The sequence below is a fragment of the Taudactylus pleione genome, unplaced genomic scaffold (genome assembly GCF_031769625.1).
Source record: "Taudactylus pleione unplaced genomic scaffold, aTauple2 ptg000624l, whole genome shotgun sequence".
Classification (NCBI taxonomy): Eukaryota; Metazoa; Chordata; class Amphibia; order Anura; family Myobatrachidae; genus Taudactylus; species Taudactylus pleione.
The window spans coordinates 1,126,927-1,147,700 of NW_028285026.1; the positions used below are offsets into that span (position 1 = coordinate 1,126,927).

The 20,774-nt window shown below is 46.8% G+C and overlaps 1 protein-coding gene across 1 annotated transcript; it reads right to left on the minus strand.

Annotated features, from left to right (window-relative positions):
* Window positions 1–11,000: 11,000 nt before the first annotated feature.
* On the minus strand, window positions 11,001–20,098 carry SEC13 (SEC13 homolog, nuclear pore and COPII component). The gene is made up of 9 exons (XM_088454653.1): window positions 19,913–20,098; window positions 19,134–19,178; window positions 17,981–18,096; window positions 17,552–17,703; window positions 17,127–17,260; window positions 16,154–16,287; window positions 15,667–15,787; window positions 15,443–15,589; window positions 11,001–11,819 (listed from the first exon to the last, which is right to left on the minus strand). Exons 1-9 carry the CDS (start codon window positions 19,913–19,915, stop codon window positions 11,709–11,711), a joined length of 963 nt encoding a protein of 320 aa, XP_088310779.1. The 5' UTR covers window positions 19,916–20,098; the 3' UTR covers window positions 11,001–11,708.
* Window positions 20,099–20,774: the final 676 nt, after the last annotated feature.

A 20,774-nucleotide genomic window follows, 5' to 3' on the forward strand; every position in this document is an offset into this window, starting at 1 on the left:
GATATTGGCTTAGGGCCTGATTCAGACATTTCCGCTAATGCGATCGCAGCTGCGAAAATATACCGATGCTGTCCAAAGCACAGCCGAGCCTATGGACGCCCACCGCTGCCTTCTCATATCTGTCTGACGACGTACAACAGCGTAAACATCGGTATTATCGACGCCCATCGGGCAGTCACGCAGCATGTAAGTCATGTTTGACCAGGCGCAGACACTGCGGTGATGACACGCTGAGTGCTCTTCTGCTCTGATGGCGATCGCAATAGCTAATTTATGCGCGCCATGAAACGGCGTTAGGACGGTCAGACACGCCTGCGTTTTTCTAACCACCCCCAAACACTGACTACCTGTCACTCACTTTGCCAGTGGTTCCTGTGTACGGGAGTAACCGTAGTGCAATGGCTGCGCATGAGCAGGGCGGCATTCGCACATGCGCAATAGCAAGCAATCATTCATTCTGCAGAAATATCGGCATTGCGCCCGTCTCTGAATCAGGCCCTTAGTCCACAATATGGCTGCGTCTGCATCCTGACGCACTACCTCAGCGATTTCTCTGGGTGCCCAGCTCTGTGTACTGTATACCAGTAATAGAATACAGTGTGGAGTCCAGTCAGTAATTATTATAACACTATGCGCCGTCACGGGATGTAGTTATGAGAGGCCGCCGGTCTCAATCCCAACATCGGAATCCCGGCAAGAGATTTCAGATAGGCGTAGAAATCCCGACACCTATCTTAAGTAGGACTAGGTAGTCTAGCGGGGTTAGGGTTAGGATTGGGAGGGGGGGGGAGATTAGGATTAGGCACCCCTATGGGGGAGATTAGGGTTAGGCACCCCTAGGGAGAGATTAGGGTTAGACACTAGGGGGGGAGATTAGGGTTAGGCACCCCTAGGGGGGAGGGTTAGGGTTAGGCACCCCCAGGGAGAGATTAGGGTTAGGGAGCGGTAAGGGGAAGTTAGGGTTAGGCACCCCCAGGGAGAGATTAGGGTTAGGGAGCGGTAAGGGGAAGTTAGGGTTAGGCACTAGGGGGGGAGGTTAGGGTTAGGCACCACTAAGGGAGGGTTAGGGGGGGGGACAGGGGAGGGTTAGAGTATTTACCTGCTAAAGGGCCTGATTCAGACCCACTCGCGAGCGGCTGTCCGCTCGCAAGTGGGTCGATGTTATGCACTGAGCATGCGCACGACGGAGGGAGCTCCGTCGTGCGCATGCGCCAGACGCGACGAGCGAAGGAAAGTCCTTCGCTCGTTGTGTCCGATCAAAGGGGGCGTGCTGTCAATGTTGATTGACAGCACGCCCCCTTTGGTGGGCGTGCCGGGGGCGTGCCTCCCTGACGGGGGCGTTCCCACGGGAACGCCTCCCGTCACAAGCCGGCCCACTGACATCACTAGTGATGTCAGTGGGAGTGATTTTGGCTCTGATAGAGCCAAAATCACTCCGGAGCTTGCGGTTGAAAACTTCAACCGCAGGCTCCGGCTCGCAATTTCGATGGTCGCGATGGTCTCGACCATCGCGGCCATCAAAAAGCACGCTCGTATAGCCTGTGGGTGGTGACCCACAGCTATACGAGCGTCCAGGAGGACGCTCCATGAAAATGGAGCCCGGCCCTCATTCAGAGCGTGCGCTCTGCTCAGAGCGTACGGCTCTGAATGAGGGCCAAAGTCGGGATCTTCATCCTGTCGGGCATCCACTGTCGGGATTTCAATACCATTCCCTCAGTCACACCTAAAAAATCCTGTAGACACAGAGCCTGATGCGAACGTGAACTTGCACCAGTTTGTGCAGCGTAAATTCTGCAAACTCGCGCTGCCCGTGCCTACCAAGAGAACGTATGTGCTAATGCAGACGTACACCTATCTGGCACTCATTGTGGTGATGCAGACGTACACCTATCTGGCACTCATTGTGGTGATGCAGCCTTACACCTATCTGGCACTCATTGTGGTGATGCAGCCTTACACCTATCTGGCACTCGTTGTGGTGATGCAGACGTACACCTATCTGGCACTCATTGTGGTGTTGTGGTGATGCAGACGTACACCTATCTGGCACTCATTGTGGTGATGCAGACGTACACCTATCTGGCACTCATTGTGGTGATGCAGCCTTACACCTATCTGGCACTCATTGTGGTGATGCAGCCTTACACCTATCTGGCACTCATTGTGGTGATGCTGGATGGGGAGGAAAAGGGCGGCCGACACAGGAGCAGTAAGAGGTGATCATGCAGTAGTGGCTCGCACAGAAATGCGCCTATACAGGAGCAGTAAGAGGTGATCATGCAGTAGTGGCTCGCACAGAAATGCGCCTATACAGGAGCAGTAAGAGGGGATCATGCAGTAGTGGCTCGCACAGAAATGCGCCTATACAGGAGCAGTAAGAGGTGATCATGCAGTAGTGGCTCGCACAGAAATGCGCCTATACAGGAGCAGTAAGAGGGGATCATGAAGTAGTGGCTCGCACAGAAATGCGCCTATACAGGAGCAGTAAGAGGGGATCATGCAGTAGTGGCTCGCACAGAAATGCGCCTATACAGGAGCAGTAAGAGGTGATCATGCAGTAGTGGCTCGGACAGAAATGCCCCTATACAGGAGCAGTAAGAGGTGATCATGCAGTAGTGGCTCGCACAGAAATACGCCTATACAGGAGCAGTAAGAGGTGATCATGCAGTAGTGGCTCGCACAGACATGCGCCTATACAGGAGCAGTAAGTGGTGATCATGCAGTAGTGGCTCGCACAGAAATGCGCCTATACAGGAGCAGTTAGAGGTGATCATGCAGTAGTGGCTCGCACAGAAATGCGCCTATACAGGAGCAGTAAGAGGTGATCATGCAGTAGTGGCTCGCACAGAAATGCGCCTATACAGGAGCAGTAAGAGGGGATCATGAAGTAGTGGCTCGCACAGAAATGCGCCTATACAGGAGCAGTAAGAGGGGATCATGCAGTAGTGGCTCGCACAGAATTGCGCCTATACAGGAGCAGTAAGAGGTGATCATGCAGTAGTGGCTCGCACAGAAATGCGCCTATACAGGAGCAGTAAGAGGTGATCATGCAGTAGTGGCTCGCACAGAAATACGCCTATACAGGAGCAGTAAGAGGTGATCATGCAGTAGTGGCTCGCACAGACATGCGCCTATACAGGAGCAGTAAGTGGTGATCATGCAGTAGTGGCTCGCACAGAAATGCGCCTATACAGGAGCAGTTAGAGGTGATCATGCAGTAGTGGCTCGCACAGAAATGCGCCTATACAGGAGCAGTAAGAGGGGATCATGCAGTAGAGGCTCGCACAGAAATGCGCCTATACAGGAGCAGTAAGAGGGGATCATGCAGTAGTGGCTCGCACAGAAATGCGCCTATACAGGAGCAGTAAGAGGGGATCATGCAGTAGTGGCTCGCACAGAAATGCGCCTATACAGGAGCAGTAAGAGGTGATCATGCAGTAGAGGCTAGCACAGAAATGCGCCTATACAGGAGCAGTAAGAGGTGATCATGCAGTAGTGGCTTCGCACAGAAATGCGCCTATACAGGAGCAGTAAGAGGTGATCATGCAGTAGTGGCTCGCACAGAAATGCGCCTATACAGGAGCAGTAAGAGGTGATCATGCAGTAGAGGCTCGCACAGAAATGCGCCTATACAGGAGCAGTAAGAGGTGATCATGCAGTAGTGGCTCGCACAGAAATGCGCCTATACAGGAGCAGTAAGAGGTGATCATGCAGTAGTGGCTCGCACAGAAATGCGCCTATACAGGAGCAGTAAGAGGTGATCGTGCAGTAGTGGCTCGCACAGAAATGCGCCTATACAGGAGCAGTAAGAGGTGATCATGCAGTAGTGGCTCGCACAGAAATGCGCCTATACAGGAGCAGTAAGAGGGGATCATGCAGTAGTGGCTTGCACAGAAATGCGCCTATACAGGAGCAGTAAGAGGTGATCATGCAGTAGTGGCTTCGCACAGAAATGCGCCTATACAGGAGCAGTAAGAGGTGATCATGCAGTAGTGGCTCGCACAGAAATGCGCCTATACAGGAGCAGTAAGAGGTGATCATGCAGTAGAGGCTCGCACAGAAATGCGCCTATACAGGAGCAGTAAGAGGTGATCATGCAGTAGTGGCTCGCACAGAAATGCGCCTATACAGGAGCAGTAAGAGGTGATCATGCAGTAGTGGCTCGCACAGAAATGCACCTATACAGGAGCAGTAAGAGGTGATCATGCAGTAGTGGCTCGCACAGAAATGCGCCTATACAGGAGCAGTAAGAGGTGATCATGCAGTAGTGGCTCGCACAGAAATGCGCCTATACGCCTGCTAGAAGGTTTCTCTTTTGCACCTGCTACAGCGCAGAAGCAAATACACACTGACGATGTCGGCTTGGTGGAAGACAGGTGCACTCAGAATGTCGACATGGTCAGAAAAGTCAAAATGATCAATATTGAAAGTCGGCATGTCGATATAGCGGTTGCAGCAGATGTAAGCCTTAATCCTGACACTAAATTGGGCTGCCGACATTTACAATGTAGACATTTTGTCCATGTAAACCCTATGCATACACACACGATTTAGTAAATGAACGATTTTAGTAAACAATTTTCGTTCATTTTTCCTTTGAAAAAATGAACGAAAATCGTTTACTAAAATCGTTCATTTACTAAATGTAATGAACGATTTTTTTGAACTAAAAACGATTTTTGCATATTCCCTTCCTGAAAATCGTTGAGTTGGTCAGTCTGACTGAACTACAAACGTGAACGCGCATGAACAATAATCGTTCATCATTTTAACTCAGAAAGTGAACGATTGTTTCAACGATTGAATAATAAACTATATCATTCTCAATATTCGTTCAAAAAATCGTTGTGTGTGTATGCACCTTCAGCATTATAACACAATGGGAGATGCTCTATTTTCACATGCAGTTTTTTTGTGATTTACAAGCATTTTGCAGCCAACTTTGCACCCAGCTTACAACTGTTATCTTTGTATTATATACAATTACCAGCTACTAGTGGCAGAGGATCTCAGGAGGGTTGGTCAATACACAAATTAGGAGTAATGTTAAAAAGTCACATTAATGTTAATAGAATCACAAACCCCCGGGCAGAAGGGGCGCCAGTTTGGTCTGTCTTACTGGATGGCAATGTGCCAATGCCATATATAGGGGTTTTGATTACCTGGAACATTGGGATTGTTGTGTGCTGCCGATATAATGGGATGGAGACATTTCACAACAATTCGGCTGTTGTTTAACAAGAGCAATCTAACATCTGAGTGATGGGTCTGGTAAAGCAAAGCCATGTAACCACCAGGGGCTCTGATCAGGGCTGTAACTAGGGTGGTGTGACCAGTGACATGGCACAGGGCACTGTAGGGCAGGGGGCACTGTTTGGGCCTGTCAGTTTTCCTGTTTATTATCATTCTCACTTGTAGCTTCCTCTTCTTTATCCCCAGCATCTCCTGGCCTCCCTTATCTCTTCCCTGGCCCTTCCCCATGAGGCCATGGCCCTCTCTCAGGTGCACTATATTATGTCCCTATTTATCCCCAGCATCTCCTGGCCTCCCCTATCTCTTCCCTGGCCCTCCCCCATGAGGCCATGGCCCTCTCTCAGGTGCACTATATTATGTCCCTATTTATCCCCAGCATCTCCTGGCCTCCCCTATCTCTTCCCTGGCCCTTCCCCATGAGGCCATGGCCCTCTCTCAGGTGCACTATATTATGTCCCTATTTATCCCCAGCATCTCCTGGCCTCCCCTATCTCCTCCCTGGCCCTTCCCCTTGAGGCCATGGCCCTCTCTCAGGTGCACTATATTATGTCCCTATTTATCCCCAGCATCTCCTGGCCTCCCTTATCTCTTCCCTGGCCCTTCCCCATGAGGCCATGGCCCTCTCTCAGGTGCACTATATTATGTCCCTATTTATCCCCAGCATCTCCTGGCCTCCCCTATCTCTTCCCTGGCCCTTCCCCATGAGGCCATGGCCCTCTCTCAGGTGCACTATATTATGTCCCTATTTATCCCCAGCATCTCCTGGCCTCCCTTATCTCTTCCCTGGCCCTTCCCCATGAGGCCATGGCCCTCTCTCAGGTGCACTATATTATGTCCCTATTTATCCCCAGCATCTCCTGGCCTCCCCTATCTCCTCCCTGGCCCTTCCCCTTGAGGCCATGGCCCTCTCTCAGGTGCACTATATTATGTCCCTATTTATCCCCAGCATCTCCTGGCCTCCCCTATCTCTTCCCTGGCCCTTCCCCATGTGGCCATGGCCCTCTCTCAGGTGCACCATATTATGTCCCCATTTATCCCCAGCATCTCCTGGCCTCCCCTATCTCTTCCCTGGCCCTTCCCCATGAGGCCATGGCCCTCTCTCAGGTGCACTATATTATGTCCCTATTTATTCCCAGCATCTCCTGGCCTCCCCATGTCTTCCCTGGCCCTTCCCCATGAGGCCATGGCCCTCTCTCAGGTGCACTAGATTATGTCCCTATTTATCCCCAGCATCTCCTGGCCTCCCCTATCTCCTCCCTGGCCCTTTCCCATGAGGCCATGGCCCTCTCTCAGGTGCACTATATTATGTCCCTATTTATCCCCAGCATCTCCTGGCCTCCCCTATCTCCTCCCTGGCCCTTTCCCATGAGGCCATGGCCCTCTCTCAGGTGCACTATATTATGTCCCTATTTATCCCCAGCATCTCCTGGTCTCCCCTATCACTTCCCTGGCCCTTCCCCTTGAGGCCATGGCCCTCTCTCAGGTGCACTATATTATGTCCCTATTTATCCCCAGCATCTCCTGGCCTCCCCTATCTCTTCCCTGGCCCTTCCCCATGAGGCCATGGCCCTCTCTCAGGTGCACTATCTTGTCCCTATTTAAAAAATGGGGGGGGGGGGCGCCAATGCTCTCTCTAGCACAGGGCACCAAAAAGTCTAGTTACGGCTCTGGCGCTGATCACTTGCAATCTGCAAAAATTACAATAATCTCCACAAGCCATCAGTAAATATACACAGACCCTTCATAAGCATGCGCGGGAACCGCTTCGGCACTGCCCCCTCTGCCGGGTCATGGACTACCCCGCCCCCCCTCCCTCCCTCTGGGACATAGACTTCTCACCTAGCCGTCCAGGTGAGAAGTGTATGTCCCGTTGGGAGGTGTGCACAGGGTTGTTCATGACCCGGCAGAGGGGGAAGTGCTGAAGCGGCACCTCCTGCGCCAGCGTACGCCTATGACGCCCTTTTGTTTCAGGTGCTTTAGGACAATACAGGCCTGACTTAGCGGTAGATACAGACGCGGGCCAGTCTGCGTCCATCGGGCGGCCACCCGCTCTTTTATGCAAACGCCACAAAGCCCTTCCCTGGTGTACCTCCATGTGTATGAATGTGTAAGGGCTGAGACGCCCACTATGAGCATCTGTAGGCCATGTAATACCTGCAGGTGTGGCTTTAGACGCCATCATCGCACCATCGGAAAAAAAAAAAATCGCTAAGTCCGTGAACATCGGCATCGCGTGCAGCTCAGAATGAGGCCCTATGTTTGGAAAGCGCCCCTGTCAGTGCTGCAGAGCTTTGAGGTGCCATAGAGATACAAGACACGGCCTGGGGCACATTGGGCCACTGAGTATCATTCAGTACCCAATAGTGTGACCGGTCGCCTCTGTCTTTGTACTTAGGAGGTTAGTTTATTCATTAACATTCACTTATATCACTTTTATACCTAAATTCCGGGTCTGACCCAGAGGTTAGAACAGGGTTCCAAACCGGATCAGACCCGGAATTTAGCCAGCGCTGACCCAGGATATTCCCGAGTCGGCGCCGTTCACACCAGAGCCGGGTCTGCATAGACCCAGCTCTTCCAGCCTGGACGTGGACGCTTGGAGATGACGTTATCTCCAAGCGCCACTGAAGCCGGACAATCGGCCGGCATGCGGCACGCTCCAGGTCATCATGACCAGGATCGCGCCGTTTACACTGCACAGTTTCAGCGGTTATTCCCGTGTTAAACCCTGCAAGTTACCTGGGTTGGATTGTTGGGTCACTCGACCCGGGAATCCAACCCTCTCCCCTTTTACACCAAAGAGATACCCGGGTTACCCCTGTAATAACCTGGGTTTTAGCTCTGGTGTAAAAGGGGTATTATACGTATAGCACCAGCATTCTCCATGGTTTTACTCACGTTAATTCTAGTGTCTGTCGTTAGATGAGACTGATAAGCGATCGCCAAACATAGAAAGGTAATTAAGGCTCTAATACATAGTTGTATAAAGAAATGATTCCGTGATTCCTTACATATGAATTAAGGGCGGGGGGTGAGGGGGGCTGAAGTAATATAATGTTGATAGTGGACTATGTCGTCAGGAGAATGCCGACAGAGTTGTAACGTTAAAGCATTTTAACCATGTTGACATAAAACTTTAAAAACATGATGCATTACGTTCCTATAATGCCGACATGCTTAAAATGTTTGAAGTAACATTAGAACCATTTCTGCATCTCCTGACGAGATACTCACGGTCGATAAAACGTACGTATCCCGTGCAGGGACATAAAGCAAGTGACCGCTACCAGAAACAACACTAAAGGAAGATAGTAAAGGGTCAGACATACGGCTTGGGTGAGCTTCACAAGATGAACCTCTTCCCGCTCCAGTAGTAAACAGGCAGCATCTATTTTCCTAGCGTGAAGAGGCACTTGCACCGCTTTTATCACTGTGTCGGCAAAGAGAGGTCGTCTGGATTTGGCTAAAGACTTGGCCTCAGATGACAATGTCTAGATGGCCATTACCTCCACTGCTCCTCTCCCGATTTTCTCTAGGGCACATGTAATGAAAGGGAAAGCTGAAAACACACTTGAAATTCAGGCCATCTGAACGTTACAAAAATATTTCCTCTGGGTAAATGGTGGAAGTTTATTTTGTACCCCTTGCTGATTGCCATTCAAAGATTGTTGGGTTCACAGGGCCATCGGTATAATTTGAAATCCTGGCAGCTGTAGGACATAGAGTCGTCGTCGTTGGGAGACAGTCATTGACTGGTCTTCTGCCCCGGTCTCACTTCTATTGTCTGGGTGTGGGTCATTAGAACGACAGTAAAAAGGTAGACAAGCAATAGGTCGACGTGTACAAAAGGTTGACACAACAGGTCAACAGGTCGACATGGGAACGGTCGATACAATTTTTTTTTCTCTAACCCTAATCTTCACCCCAACCATCTCTCCTAGTGCCTAACCTTAACCGTCCCTCATAAAGCCTAACCCTAATCCACAAGAAAAAAAAAAGAAATACGTCGACCTACATCTATGTCGACCTTTTGTATCTGTCGGCCATCTGGTGTCGCCCTTATTTTTTTTTTTTTACTGTCGATATTTCATCCTCCAACCTATAGTCCTGGAGGCCAAAGTGCTGCTTACAAGTGTTTTCACCATACTGTCTAGAATACCATGTCCCTGGCTGATAACTCCTTGCTTCCCTGAAGTGCTGCCAAGAGGAAACACCGTGTTCTCTGGTTTTATGGCAAATTATGGAATTTACCACCGTGATTTTTTGAAGTATAGAGTAAAGTTTATCTTCAGAAAGTGCCTTCAAAAGGAAGCATGGCTAAAAGATTCTTTAATTGTGATCCGCCACCCATGCACACAGCCAGAGACCTGTGAACACAGCTGAAGCCATACTACCGGCTGAAAGGGTAATTATATCCCTCACCGATCCATTAACTGGACTTTACTTTTCAACGCTGCCCACTCTGATCTCAGCCGGTTTACTGGACTTGTTCGACCAGCACTTAAAGCAACGTCTCAGTTATCACATCCGCTACTGTCTCATTCAGCAATACCCAGAGATATTAAGGCCCTCATTCAGAGCCGTACGCTCTGAGCAGAGCGCACGCTCTGAATGAGGGCCGTCCTCCATAACTATGGAGCGTCCTCCTGGACGCTCGTATAGCTGTGGGTCACCACCCACAGCCTATACGAGCGTGCAGTTTGATGGCCGCGATGGTCGTGACCATCAAAACTGCGAGCCGGAGCCTGCGGTTGAGGTTTTCAACCGCAAGGCCCGGAGTGATTTTGGCTCTATCAGTGGGCCGGCTTCTGACGGGAGGCGTTCCCTTGGGGAGGCACGTCCCCGGCACGCCCACCAAAGGGGGCGTGCTATCAACATCGACAGCACGCCCCCTTTGATCAGACACAACGAGCGAAGGAAAGTCCTTCGCTCGTCACGTCTGGCGCATGCGCACGACGGAGCTCCCTCCGTCGTGCGCATGCTCAGTGCAGACCATCGACCCACTTGCGAGCGGACAGCCGCTCGGGAGTGGGTCTGAATCAGGCCCTAAGTTCCTACTACCTGGACCTTGAAGACCTGGGGGCCACCAAGTACCTGCAAGCATATGTCGCTGTATGGGAATGTGGCTTGCTACAGATGAAGACATCTTGTAGCGGTTCTCACTGTCTCATTACCTGCACCAATATTGTCCTAACAGATTTTCACTACATCTCATTGGAAACTACCTCTTCATTTTAATTTCATCTGGCTTGGTTCCTTTAATGCACTGTAGTACCCTCTTCAACCCTCTAGAGAGCACAGTTGGACTAGTTTCAATCAGTGGGACTTATGGGGCCAATACATCTGCCATAGATTGCCCTAATTACCCATTCCGCCGACGCCAGGGAATTGGGCAAATCCAACCAAAAAATGACCTGGATTGAGGAGTCGGGAGGTGCTGTTTTTTTTCCCAATCCGCCGATGGATCGTGAATGGGAAGAACAGGGAATCGGGACCGTAGATGTATGTTCCGCATAAGTGTACAGTGAACCATTTAAATGAATACTATTACACAGCCAGCTTCAGCAATTTTGAGGTAAATGATAAGAGGCACATTTATATCAGTAACCAATACTGGTATTATATAATCCTGCAATTACATATATCTGTAAATCATGTGCTTGCCTAGGTTACTCTCTAACAGTGCAAATTGTTGTACGGAGCTACGTAACCCTTGTTGGCACCCTATAAATAAAAAGGTAATAAAATTATAATAATAATTATATATTTTATTCCAACATGGTTTTTTTTTTAAGATAATTAAACATTAATTGCTGATACCACAAACTGGGAAACACTTTGTAGTACTGGAGGAAGAATCTTCCCTGAAAAGTTCCCAATTACTGCAGAAATCCCAGTCATCCCAGGCATTGGCCTATGCTTTTATCGATGGCAGATATGTATAAAATCTTGGCATAAACTGTGACTGTCATTAGATACCCTATAATACAGATGATAGAGATCTCAGAGGTACAGCGTGCAAAACATCGGCCTCCGCTAAACAAAGCTATACTTTACAGCCTACCTTATAGGGCACATTATCCTATAGATCACCACACAGATTGGGAGACGATTTAGAGCCAAATAAGCTCCTATAAGATACTTTCGGTTTGGGTGTAACCAGTTAATCAAATAAACAATGACTTTTTGTACAAATGATTCGCTTTTAATTCCACAGGAAGCTGCTCAACCTGTGAAAATACCAAGGAACAAAACAGCAACCTGCTCAGAAATAGTAAAATCCCACATATCGTATCGCCAGAAGCCGGCGTGCCGCAGGGGGAGGAGTTAATAATGATAATGTGCAAATTGTCCTGGTGGGAATCCCTCTTCTGCTGACAGCTGGATGAGGCGCCTCGGACAGGAAGCAGGAGTTCATCATCTGGGTTGTCCAATCCGTCGTCCGCACAGAGGGGTCACTGCTCGTTCTGCTGTCCGTCTGTCACTGCAGACACCGCGCCTTGTCCCTTGTTTACGTCGCTGATCAACGCCCACTGCCCGTCCACAGACTCCTTCCACAGGGTCACCTAGATAAAGAGGCAAAACAAGGATAACAACAGAACAAGACAGCAGAGGCAGCCATTTTGTCGGCCGATATAATAAACAATGATCGTATCTGGCAGAATAAGATGCAATGACACCGCTGAGGTACAAGCGTATGACGGTCTGCGCCAAATTCAGTCCAGAAAATCGCTGCCTCCATGGGATGGAGTTATACGGCCACAGTTTCAAGGGGGTGTCTACAAACACCACATTTTATCAGTTTAGAATCCCGCCCAATAATTAAAAAAAAAACCCTCTAATCTATGAATACAAGTATAATCACAGTGGCTCCGCATCATTAGGTCCCATAATTAATTTTGGGGATGGCCCAGCTATGAGTCTCCTACTTCCTGCTCTGTTCTCAGGACAGCAGAGTGTAGGTTTCTGAGCATAAACTGGTGCAGGTACTATAAAGCCACCAGTGCATGGCTCACCAGGTCCCCTCACTCTGCTAGACTGCAATGGGGATAGTTCCACCACTGGCGCTGCTGCTACGGCTCCCTACCCCCGGCAAACTAGTCATTGGCTTCCAGTGCTAAGATGGCAACTAAACACAATCTATATCCATCAAAGAAATTGTATATATAGACGCTTCACAAATTAAACGAATTACAGCCGTGGCCAAAAGTTTTGAGAATGACACAAGTATTGGTCTTCACAAAGTTTGCTGCTTCAGTGTTTTTAGACCTTTTTGTCAGATGTTACTATGGTATACTGAGGTAACATTACAGCATTACATAAGTGTCAGATGTTACTATGGTATACTGAGGTAACATTACAGACATTACATAAGTGTCAAATGTTACTATGGTATACTGAGGTAACATTACAGCATTACATAAGTGTCAGATGTTACTATGGTATACTGAGGTAACATTACAGCATTACATAAGTGTCAGATGTTACTATGGTATACTGAGGTAACATTACAGCATTACATAAGTGTCAGATGTTACTATGGTATACTGAGGTAACATTACAGCATTACATAAGCGTCAGATGTTACTATGGTATATTGAGGTAACATTACAGCATTACATAAGTGTCAGATGTTACTATGGTATAGTGAGGTAACATTACAGCATTACATAAGTGTCAGATGTTACTATGGTATACTGAGGTAACATTACAGCATTACATAAGTGTCAGATGTTACTATGGTATAGTGAGGTAACATTACAGCATTACATAAGTGTCAGATGTTACTATGGTATACTGAGGTAACATTACAGCATTACATAAGTGTCAGATGTCACTATGGCTATGGTATACTGAGGTAACATTACAGCATTACATAAGTGTCAGATGTTACTATGGTATACTGAGGTAACATTACAGCATTACATAAGTGTCAGATGTCACTATGGTATACTGAGGTAACATTACAGCATTACATAAGTGTCAGATGTTACTATGGTATACTGAGGTAACATTACAGCATTACATAAGCGTCAGATGTTACTATGGTATATTGAGGTAACATTACAGCATTACATAAGTGTCAGATGTTACTATGGTATAGTGAGGTAACATTACAGCATTACATAAGTGTCAGATGTTACTATGGTATACTGAGGTAACATTACAGCATTACATAAGTGTCAGATGTTACTATGGTATAGTGAGGTAACATTACAGCATTACATAAGTGTCAGATGTTACTATGGTATACTGAGGTAACATTACAGCATTACATAAGTGTCAGATGTCACTATGGCTATGGTATACTGAGGTAACATTACAGCATTACATAAGTGTCAGATGTTACTATGGTATACTGAGGTAACATTACAGCATTACATAAGTGTCAGATGTCACTATGGTATACTGAGGTAACATTACAGCATTACATAAGTGTCAGATGTTACTATGGTATACTGAGGTAACATTACAGCATTACATAAGCGTCAGATGTTACTATGGTATATTGAGGTAACATTACAGCATTACATAAGTGTCAGATGTTACTATGGTATAGTGAGGTAACATTACAGCATTACATAAGTGTCAGATGTTACTATGGTATACTGAGGTAACATTACAGCATTACATAAGTGTCAGATGTTACTATGGTATAGTGAGGTAACATTACAGCATTACATAAGTGTCAGATGTTACTATGGTATACTGAGGTAACATTACAGCATTACATAAGTGTCAGATGTCACTATGGCTATGGTATACTGAGGTAACATTACAGCATTACATAAGTGTCAGATGTTACTATGGTATACTGAGGTAACATTACAGCATTACATAAGTGTCAGATGTCACTATGGTATACTGAGGTAACATTACAGCATTACATAAGTGTCAAAGGCTTTTATTGACAATTACATTAAATTTATACAAAGTCAATATTTGCAGTGTTGACCCTTCTTTTTCAAGACCTCTGCAATTCGCCCTGGCATGCTGTCAGTAAAGCATCCTGAGACCATTCATGTGTGGGGTTGCTTCTCAGCCAAGGGAGTGGGCTCACTCACAATTTTGCCTAAGAACACAGCCATGAATAAAGAATGGTACCAAAACATCCTCCAAGAGCAACTTCTCCCAACCATCCAAGAACAGTTTGGTGAGGAACAATGCCTTTTCCAGCATGATGGAGCACCTTGCCATAAGGCAAAAGTGATGACTAAGTGGCTCGGGGAACAAAACATCGATATTTTGGGTCCATGGCCAGGAACCTCCCCAGACCTTAATACCATTGAGAATTTGTGGTCAATCCTCAAGAGGTGGGTGGACAAACAAAAACCCACAAATTCTGACAGACTCCAAGCATTGATTAGGCAAGAATGGGCGGCCATCAGTCAGTATGTGGCCCAGAAGGTGAGTGACAGCATGCCAGGGGGAATTGCAGAGGTCTTGAAAAAGAAGGGTCAACACTGCAAATATTGACTCTTTGCATAAACTTAATGTAATTGTTAATAAAAGCCTTTGGTATACTGAAGTAAAATTACTAGTATTTCATAAGTATCATAGTAACATCTGACAAAAAGGTCTAAAAACACTGAAGCAGCAAACTTTGTGAAAACCAATACTTTTGGCCATGGCTGTACATAGCATTATAACTTTAACTGTAGCCACATCATGTTTATGTTCTATCTGCTGTCAAAAATGCCAAATACAAACATCCAACAGCGGAAATATAGATCTATAAACTAGGGATTCGCAGGCTCAGATCAGTTCGGATTTCCCCCCCAAATTCGTAGTTTTTCCGCCAAAAAATCGGGTCTCCGATAGAGGCAAAACTTCATTTTTCATGGACAATCTTTCATGGACTTTTGTCAAGGAATGATGATGTTTGTCCATGAAAGATGACGTTTTGCCTCTGAGACACGATTTTTGGCTGGAAAATCCAAACTAATCCGAGCCTGCACATCCCTAATATAAACAGGGACATAAGGACTAAACGGAGGAATAGCAGTGATGGAACCAAATACAAAAAAACTTGAGCCGTTTGATTTTGGTAAAACCCAAATGAACAATATGTAGTGCTGGGCAACAGATTCACCCCCCCACAGTGCATCCTCTACAGTGGGAAATATGTTATGACGATGCAGATGGCAGCTGAACTGTAACCCCTCACAGCGATGAGCACGATACGCACCTTGTTATCACCCCCAGACACAGCCAGGATGTTTGCCGTGATGGACCAGCTGACATGCCAGACCACGTCATTGAATTTGTGCAGCAGTTTTGGGTTCCAGCTGTTACTGGCCGGATCGTCACACGTCCAGATGTAAACTCTGCCGTCCTGCAAGAAGACATCGGAAGATTACACCAGGACCATGTATCACTGTAATGACACAGCAAATCGGGCTCTACATGTACCTGAGAGCAGCTGGCAATTGTGCTTGTGGGGAGACCAATAGAGGGCGCCCAGGCCACATCCCGCACCCAGTCACTATGCGCCTCCAGCTTCTGGTCTTCTTTCCATTGCCCATCATCCTCCCTATAACAACAAACAGCAGACTAATCATCATTCTGGTTTTACAACACTGCTAAGACCAGACCTACTATAGACAGAGAAAATATCAAGTCAAAATAAACTGTTGGCGTAACTATGTTATAATAGTTAGAGTGAAGACTTAAAAAAGAAAAGTCACAGTATGTGTTATGTATGAGGGGAGGAAGCCTGACAGGGACACATGGACAGACTCTACTTATATCACCAGATGTAGGACATCAGGCCCTATAAATGACATATCCCCACTGATCCCCAGAGCCCTCTGGTCGGAGTCACTGCAGCAGCTCCAGGCCCCAGGTGATCACCCGATGACACAGCCTTGTATCTTGCTGGGACACAGCTCAGACTTACCTCCAGATTTTCACAAGGTTGTCACAACCCCCGGAGACGAATTTCTTGATGTAGTTGGGCCTCTGTCCAGATGGTTGATCCACTAGACTACCAGGGACCACGGAAGGAGCCCAGCTGACTGCATTACACCCGATCTGAGTATAGCAAAGATAAATTACCAAGTGGAAACCACAACAAGAGATGCCTCATAATAAACATCATTTGGGCCGATTCAGAGTTCAGAGCAAAGCAAATATAGCAAGTAACTTTGGGGGTGATTCAATTCAACGCGAAGGGAATAGCGCCGGGAAGGAGTTCCCGAACCTATTCAATTGACCGCATTGTTAAGTCAGACTATACTTACACTATTAAGTGCCGGCCGCGATGCTGTTTTCCGGTTTAGCGCGGCGCTAACAGCATCGAAGCCAGAACTTTAGTCAGAGAATGCTGGATAGCGCAAATAAACAGACGCGGGAGTCGGCATCTGCCGACTAAGTGCAAAGCATGATGCGGACAATAGCTCCGGGATCTCCTTTCCAGCGCTATTCTCATCGCGTTGAATTGAATCGCCCCGTGTGTCTGGAACAAACCATGCTGCACTACAAGGGGTGTAAATACATTTATTATGTTTGCATGTAGGGTAAATACTGGCTGCTTTTGCATATAGCCCACAAATGCTGGACAGCTTTATTTTTAATTCTGCAATTTAGATCTAAGTTTGGACACACCCTTCCCAAACCTAACTCTCTCTGCACGTTCTGTCTACTCCACCTGCAGTGCAGCACGGTGTTACCAAAGTGCAAAGTTACTTGCTCTTATTTGTTTTGCTCCCAACTCAGAATGAGCCCCACAATGTATCTTGTGTATATGCTGCACTGGTCTCGACTAGTTTAAAACCTCTTGTTTATATATACCCCAGTGGAACTCCAGTGTCCCCTAGTGGAAGAAGGAAAAAATATACATTATCGCCTACACAGGCATTTCTGTCACTCACCGTATGGGCGTTGCTGATCTTTTTGACATCCCAGGGACCATCCCCTGTGTAGGTGAGCAGAGAGATGGCCCCGTCTGAGCTGCCACAGGCCAACAACAATCCAAAGTCATGGGGAGCCCAGCACACAGAATTCACTGCAACAGAGACCAGAAAGGGTCACTCACTTATCGTGTAACCTGGTGATGTATTCTCAGGAGCAACGCTTTAAAAAGGAGGAGAACATAGGTAAACCCAGCATTGCTACAGAACCCAGAGGAGAGGGTGTGCTGCAACTATTCACGGTGTTGTTATCTGATAATTGTATGCCGGTAGGTGGGGGTCCTACTAGAGGGTTAGGTACCAAATACGGTATATGTAGTCCTTGCAGTACATTTTGTGCTCTCATACAGATGATGGCGGAAGGATGGTCAGACAAGGCCCATTACCTGAAGAGTCATGGCCGGTGTACTCGTACGTCTTCTCCCAGGTCCCGTTTTCTTCCTTCCAGATGATTACCTTCCTGTCATAGGAGCAGGATGCCAGGATGTTGCCATACATCGGGTGTGCCCAGGCCACTTGCCAAACTGGTCCTTCGTGTCTGAAATAAAAGCAAAAACATTGAGAAGCCCTGAACAGAACAGTGATCACTTTCACAGGCGCAGAAACATCAGAGTGGGAAAACCCTAAACCTACACAGAACATTGGTGCTACCCACATATTTGTACATAATAATAGGTTAGACAGCTGAAAACACAACTGTGGAGTCCACAGGAATATGAGACGTCACAGCTTATCTAGCTGTACTCTTTGGAAGAGAGATCTGTTTTGGGGTGCAGTAGCAGGAGTCAGAAATAAGTCTGGTGCCCCTTACTCACCCCCGCAGATCGGCTATCAGCATCTGGCCCCCGTTCTTTACGTCAAAGATCTTCACTGATCTGTCGGAGGAGCATGTGGCAAGACGTGTGCCGTAATAGTCCATCTGAGCATCGTGCTGGGGAGAACGGGACAGGAATTACAAAGCGTGCCCTCATACATTTATCCTAGCCACGTGCATGAAATGATACATCAGCAGGTATTTGAGAAAAAAACACCCGTTTCTTAAAATATTCACAAACATGTGTTAATTTATAAACCATACCAAAACAGAATAGATTCAACAAAGTAATGGCCAGGTGGACGTCTTTTTCCTGTGGACATTGCACTTCCCGTCTACAAGTTTGCTGAACATAGCCGTAAGCTTTCAGAGCCTAAAATGGTTATGGCCCTTACCTATATAACAACAGGTGTATATGAAGCAGCAAGCCCCCACACCTCAGTCACTGACTAACCTGGGCAAAGGCCTTCTTCTTGAGATCATGAGGCTTCTAGAACGAACGATCAAAAGTTCCAAACCTGACACTTCAGGCCACTTGATCCCCAAAAGTCCCAGTCCATTAAATATTAGCTATGGTTCTTTAAACCTCAATAATTTCTTAAGACAGCGGTTTTTTATCTCCCATCTTTAAGTACACCCAACAAGCCATGATTTCTGGATTTATTTAATCATGGACAGGTAAGTTAATCTATTTTGTTGGGTCAGTAATTATCCCACTTTTTCCACCAAAATCCTGAAGACATGACCCGTCGGGGGGTACTTTGGGATTGGAGTTGAAAATAACCATAATATGGGATCTAGACAACACCGGGGAATGATTTCCTGGATTAAGGCAAGGGAATCAGGACTTCATGTTTAACAAGAAAATTATCAAAAGGAATATTAGCCTTCATGTACCATCCAAGTATTTTAAAATTGTTTTTAAATGTGCATGTCAAAAAGTGGTCTTCAAATTAAGTATTGACTAATGTACCTTTGGATCTCCCATGACAATGCTTACTGGTATTTGTAGTTCCCCATAACCACTTCACCAGCTTGCAAAGTTTAAGCAGAGACATAAAGTTTCTTAGTAACCTCTAAGCATGAATAAAAAGCATTCTGAGAGCAGCTGACATGAAAACAACTGAGATAAAAGTACCGGATTTACCACTTACAATCATATCCTCGTGGGAGGTGTCCACAGTGTTTATTACGGATACCTGTGATAAGGACAGAGAGGTCACATAAGTCACACGCGTGTACTCAGTAAGAAGCACCGTCTCTTTACATAATGGCATTTCCATGTATTACTAGTGGGTCGGCTCGAGATTGGTCCTTTCGCTCGCGTACCCTCTCCAGCGTCAGGACAACGGCTGCATGCAGAGGCTATGGCTAGATCAATGACAGCGCTAACTGCGAGCTAAGGGAGGCAGCCCCTAATAACAATCTAATAAGGTTATTACACATAAAGCCGCGTTACCAGCGTGATTATAACCTGCTTCTGCTTTTCCCACTTATTCAGCTACTGCATTCTCCTGGTCTAGAATGTGGGGACACAGGAGCAGAGTATGAGGACACTGTGTGACCATGTAGGGACTGGTGGGTAACATTTTATAATAAATATACATTTACTTTCCAGCTGACACTGATGTGGGGCCATTAATGTCTGCAGCAAGGCAAATTATTAATGCAGCTTAGAGGGGGCATCAAATCCAGAGTGGGTAAGAGCACCGTGGCTGCAGCTGATGGGTAAAAGCTCAGTAGCTGGCGCTGGTGGGTAAGGGCTCAGTGGCAGGTGGGTAAGAGCTCCAAGGCTGCTTGCAGCGGGTAACAACTCAGTAGCTGGAGCTAGTGTGTAAGGCTAAGTAGCTGGTGGGTAGGAGCTCCGTGTCTGCTGCTGGTGAGTAAGAGCTCCGTACAGGAGAATGGGTACACGGGGTCCTGTGATACTGACCATGGCGGCTGCTCCTTGCTGTCTCCCCGGGGTATGGCTCGGACAGTACCGCTCAGAGGCGTCTCTCCCCCGCAGTCAGACGTGGCAGCTCCCGGCTGCTCCTGTGCAGTCTAGCAGGTAGCACTTCCGCTAGTGCAGCGCAGCTTCCGCTCCCCGGACACACTGTCCTCCAACTAAGGTTCCGTCCTCAGACTGATAATAGCTTTTGTCAAATATATCATTCCCTTACACTACTCTCTATCATTATATTATATACACAGTGCTGGGGCTGAGCCTTATTATACCTATATGCATCATATACACAGCTGGGGCTGAGCCTCATTATACCTATATACATCATATACAACTATATACTTCATATACACCTATATACTACATATTCACAGAGCTGGGACTTAGCATTGTACCTATATACTTCATATTCACAGAGCTGGGGCTTAGCATTGTACCTATATACATCATATACACATAGCTGGAGATGATCCTTATTATACCTATATACTTCATATACACAGAGCTGGCTGGGGCTGAGCCTTATTATACCTTTATTATTTATTTATTACCAGTTATTTATATAGCGCACACATATTCCGCATCGTTTTACAGAGAATAGTTGACCATTCACATCTGTCCCTGCCCCCAGGGCAGCTTACCATATACAGTCAGGTGCATAAATATTGGGACATTGACAGAATTTTCATATTTTGGCCTCTATTCACCACCACAATGGCTTTGAAATGAAACAAACAAGATGTGCTTTAACTGCAGACTTTCACATTTAATTTGAGGATAATTACATCCAAATCAGGTGAACGATGTAGGAATTACAACGGTTTCTATATGTGCCTCCCACTTTTTAAGG

Bases quoted from the DNA above. Each gene is read 5' to 3' on its own strand.
- SEC13 (XM_088454653.1), bottom strand. The intron at 17,704-17,980 runs GTGAGTAAGGGG...CTTTTATTTCAG, and splicing joins CTGATAGCCGATCTGCGGGG to ACACGAAGGACCAGTTTGGC. The intron at 15,788-16,153 runs GTAAGTCTGAGC...TTGTTGTTATAG, and splicing joins AACCTTGTGAAAATCTGGAG to GGAGGATGATGGGCAATGGA.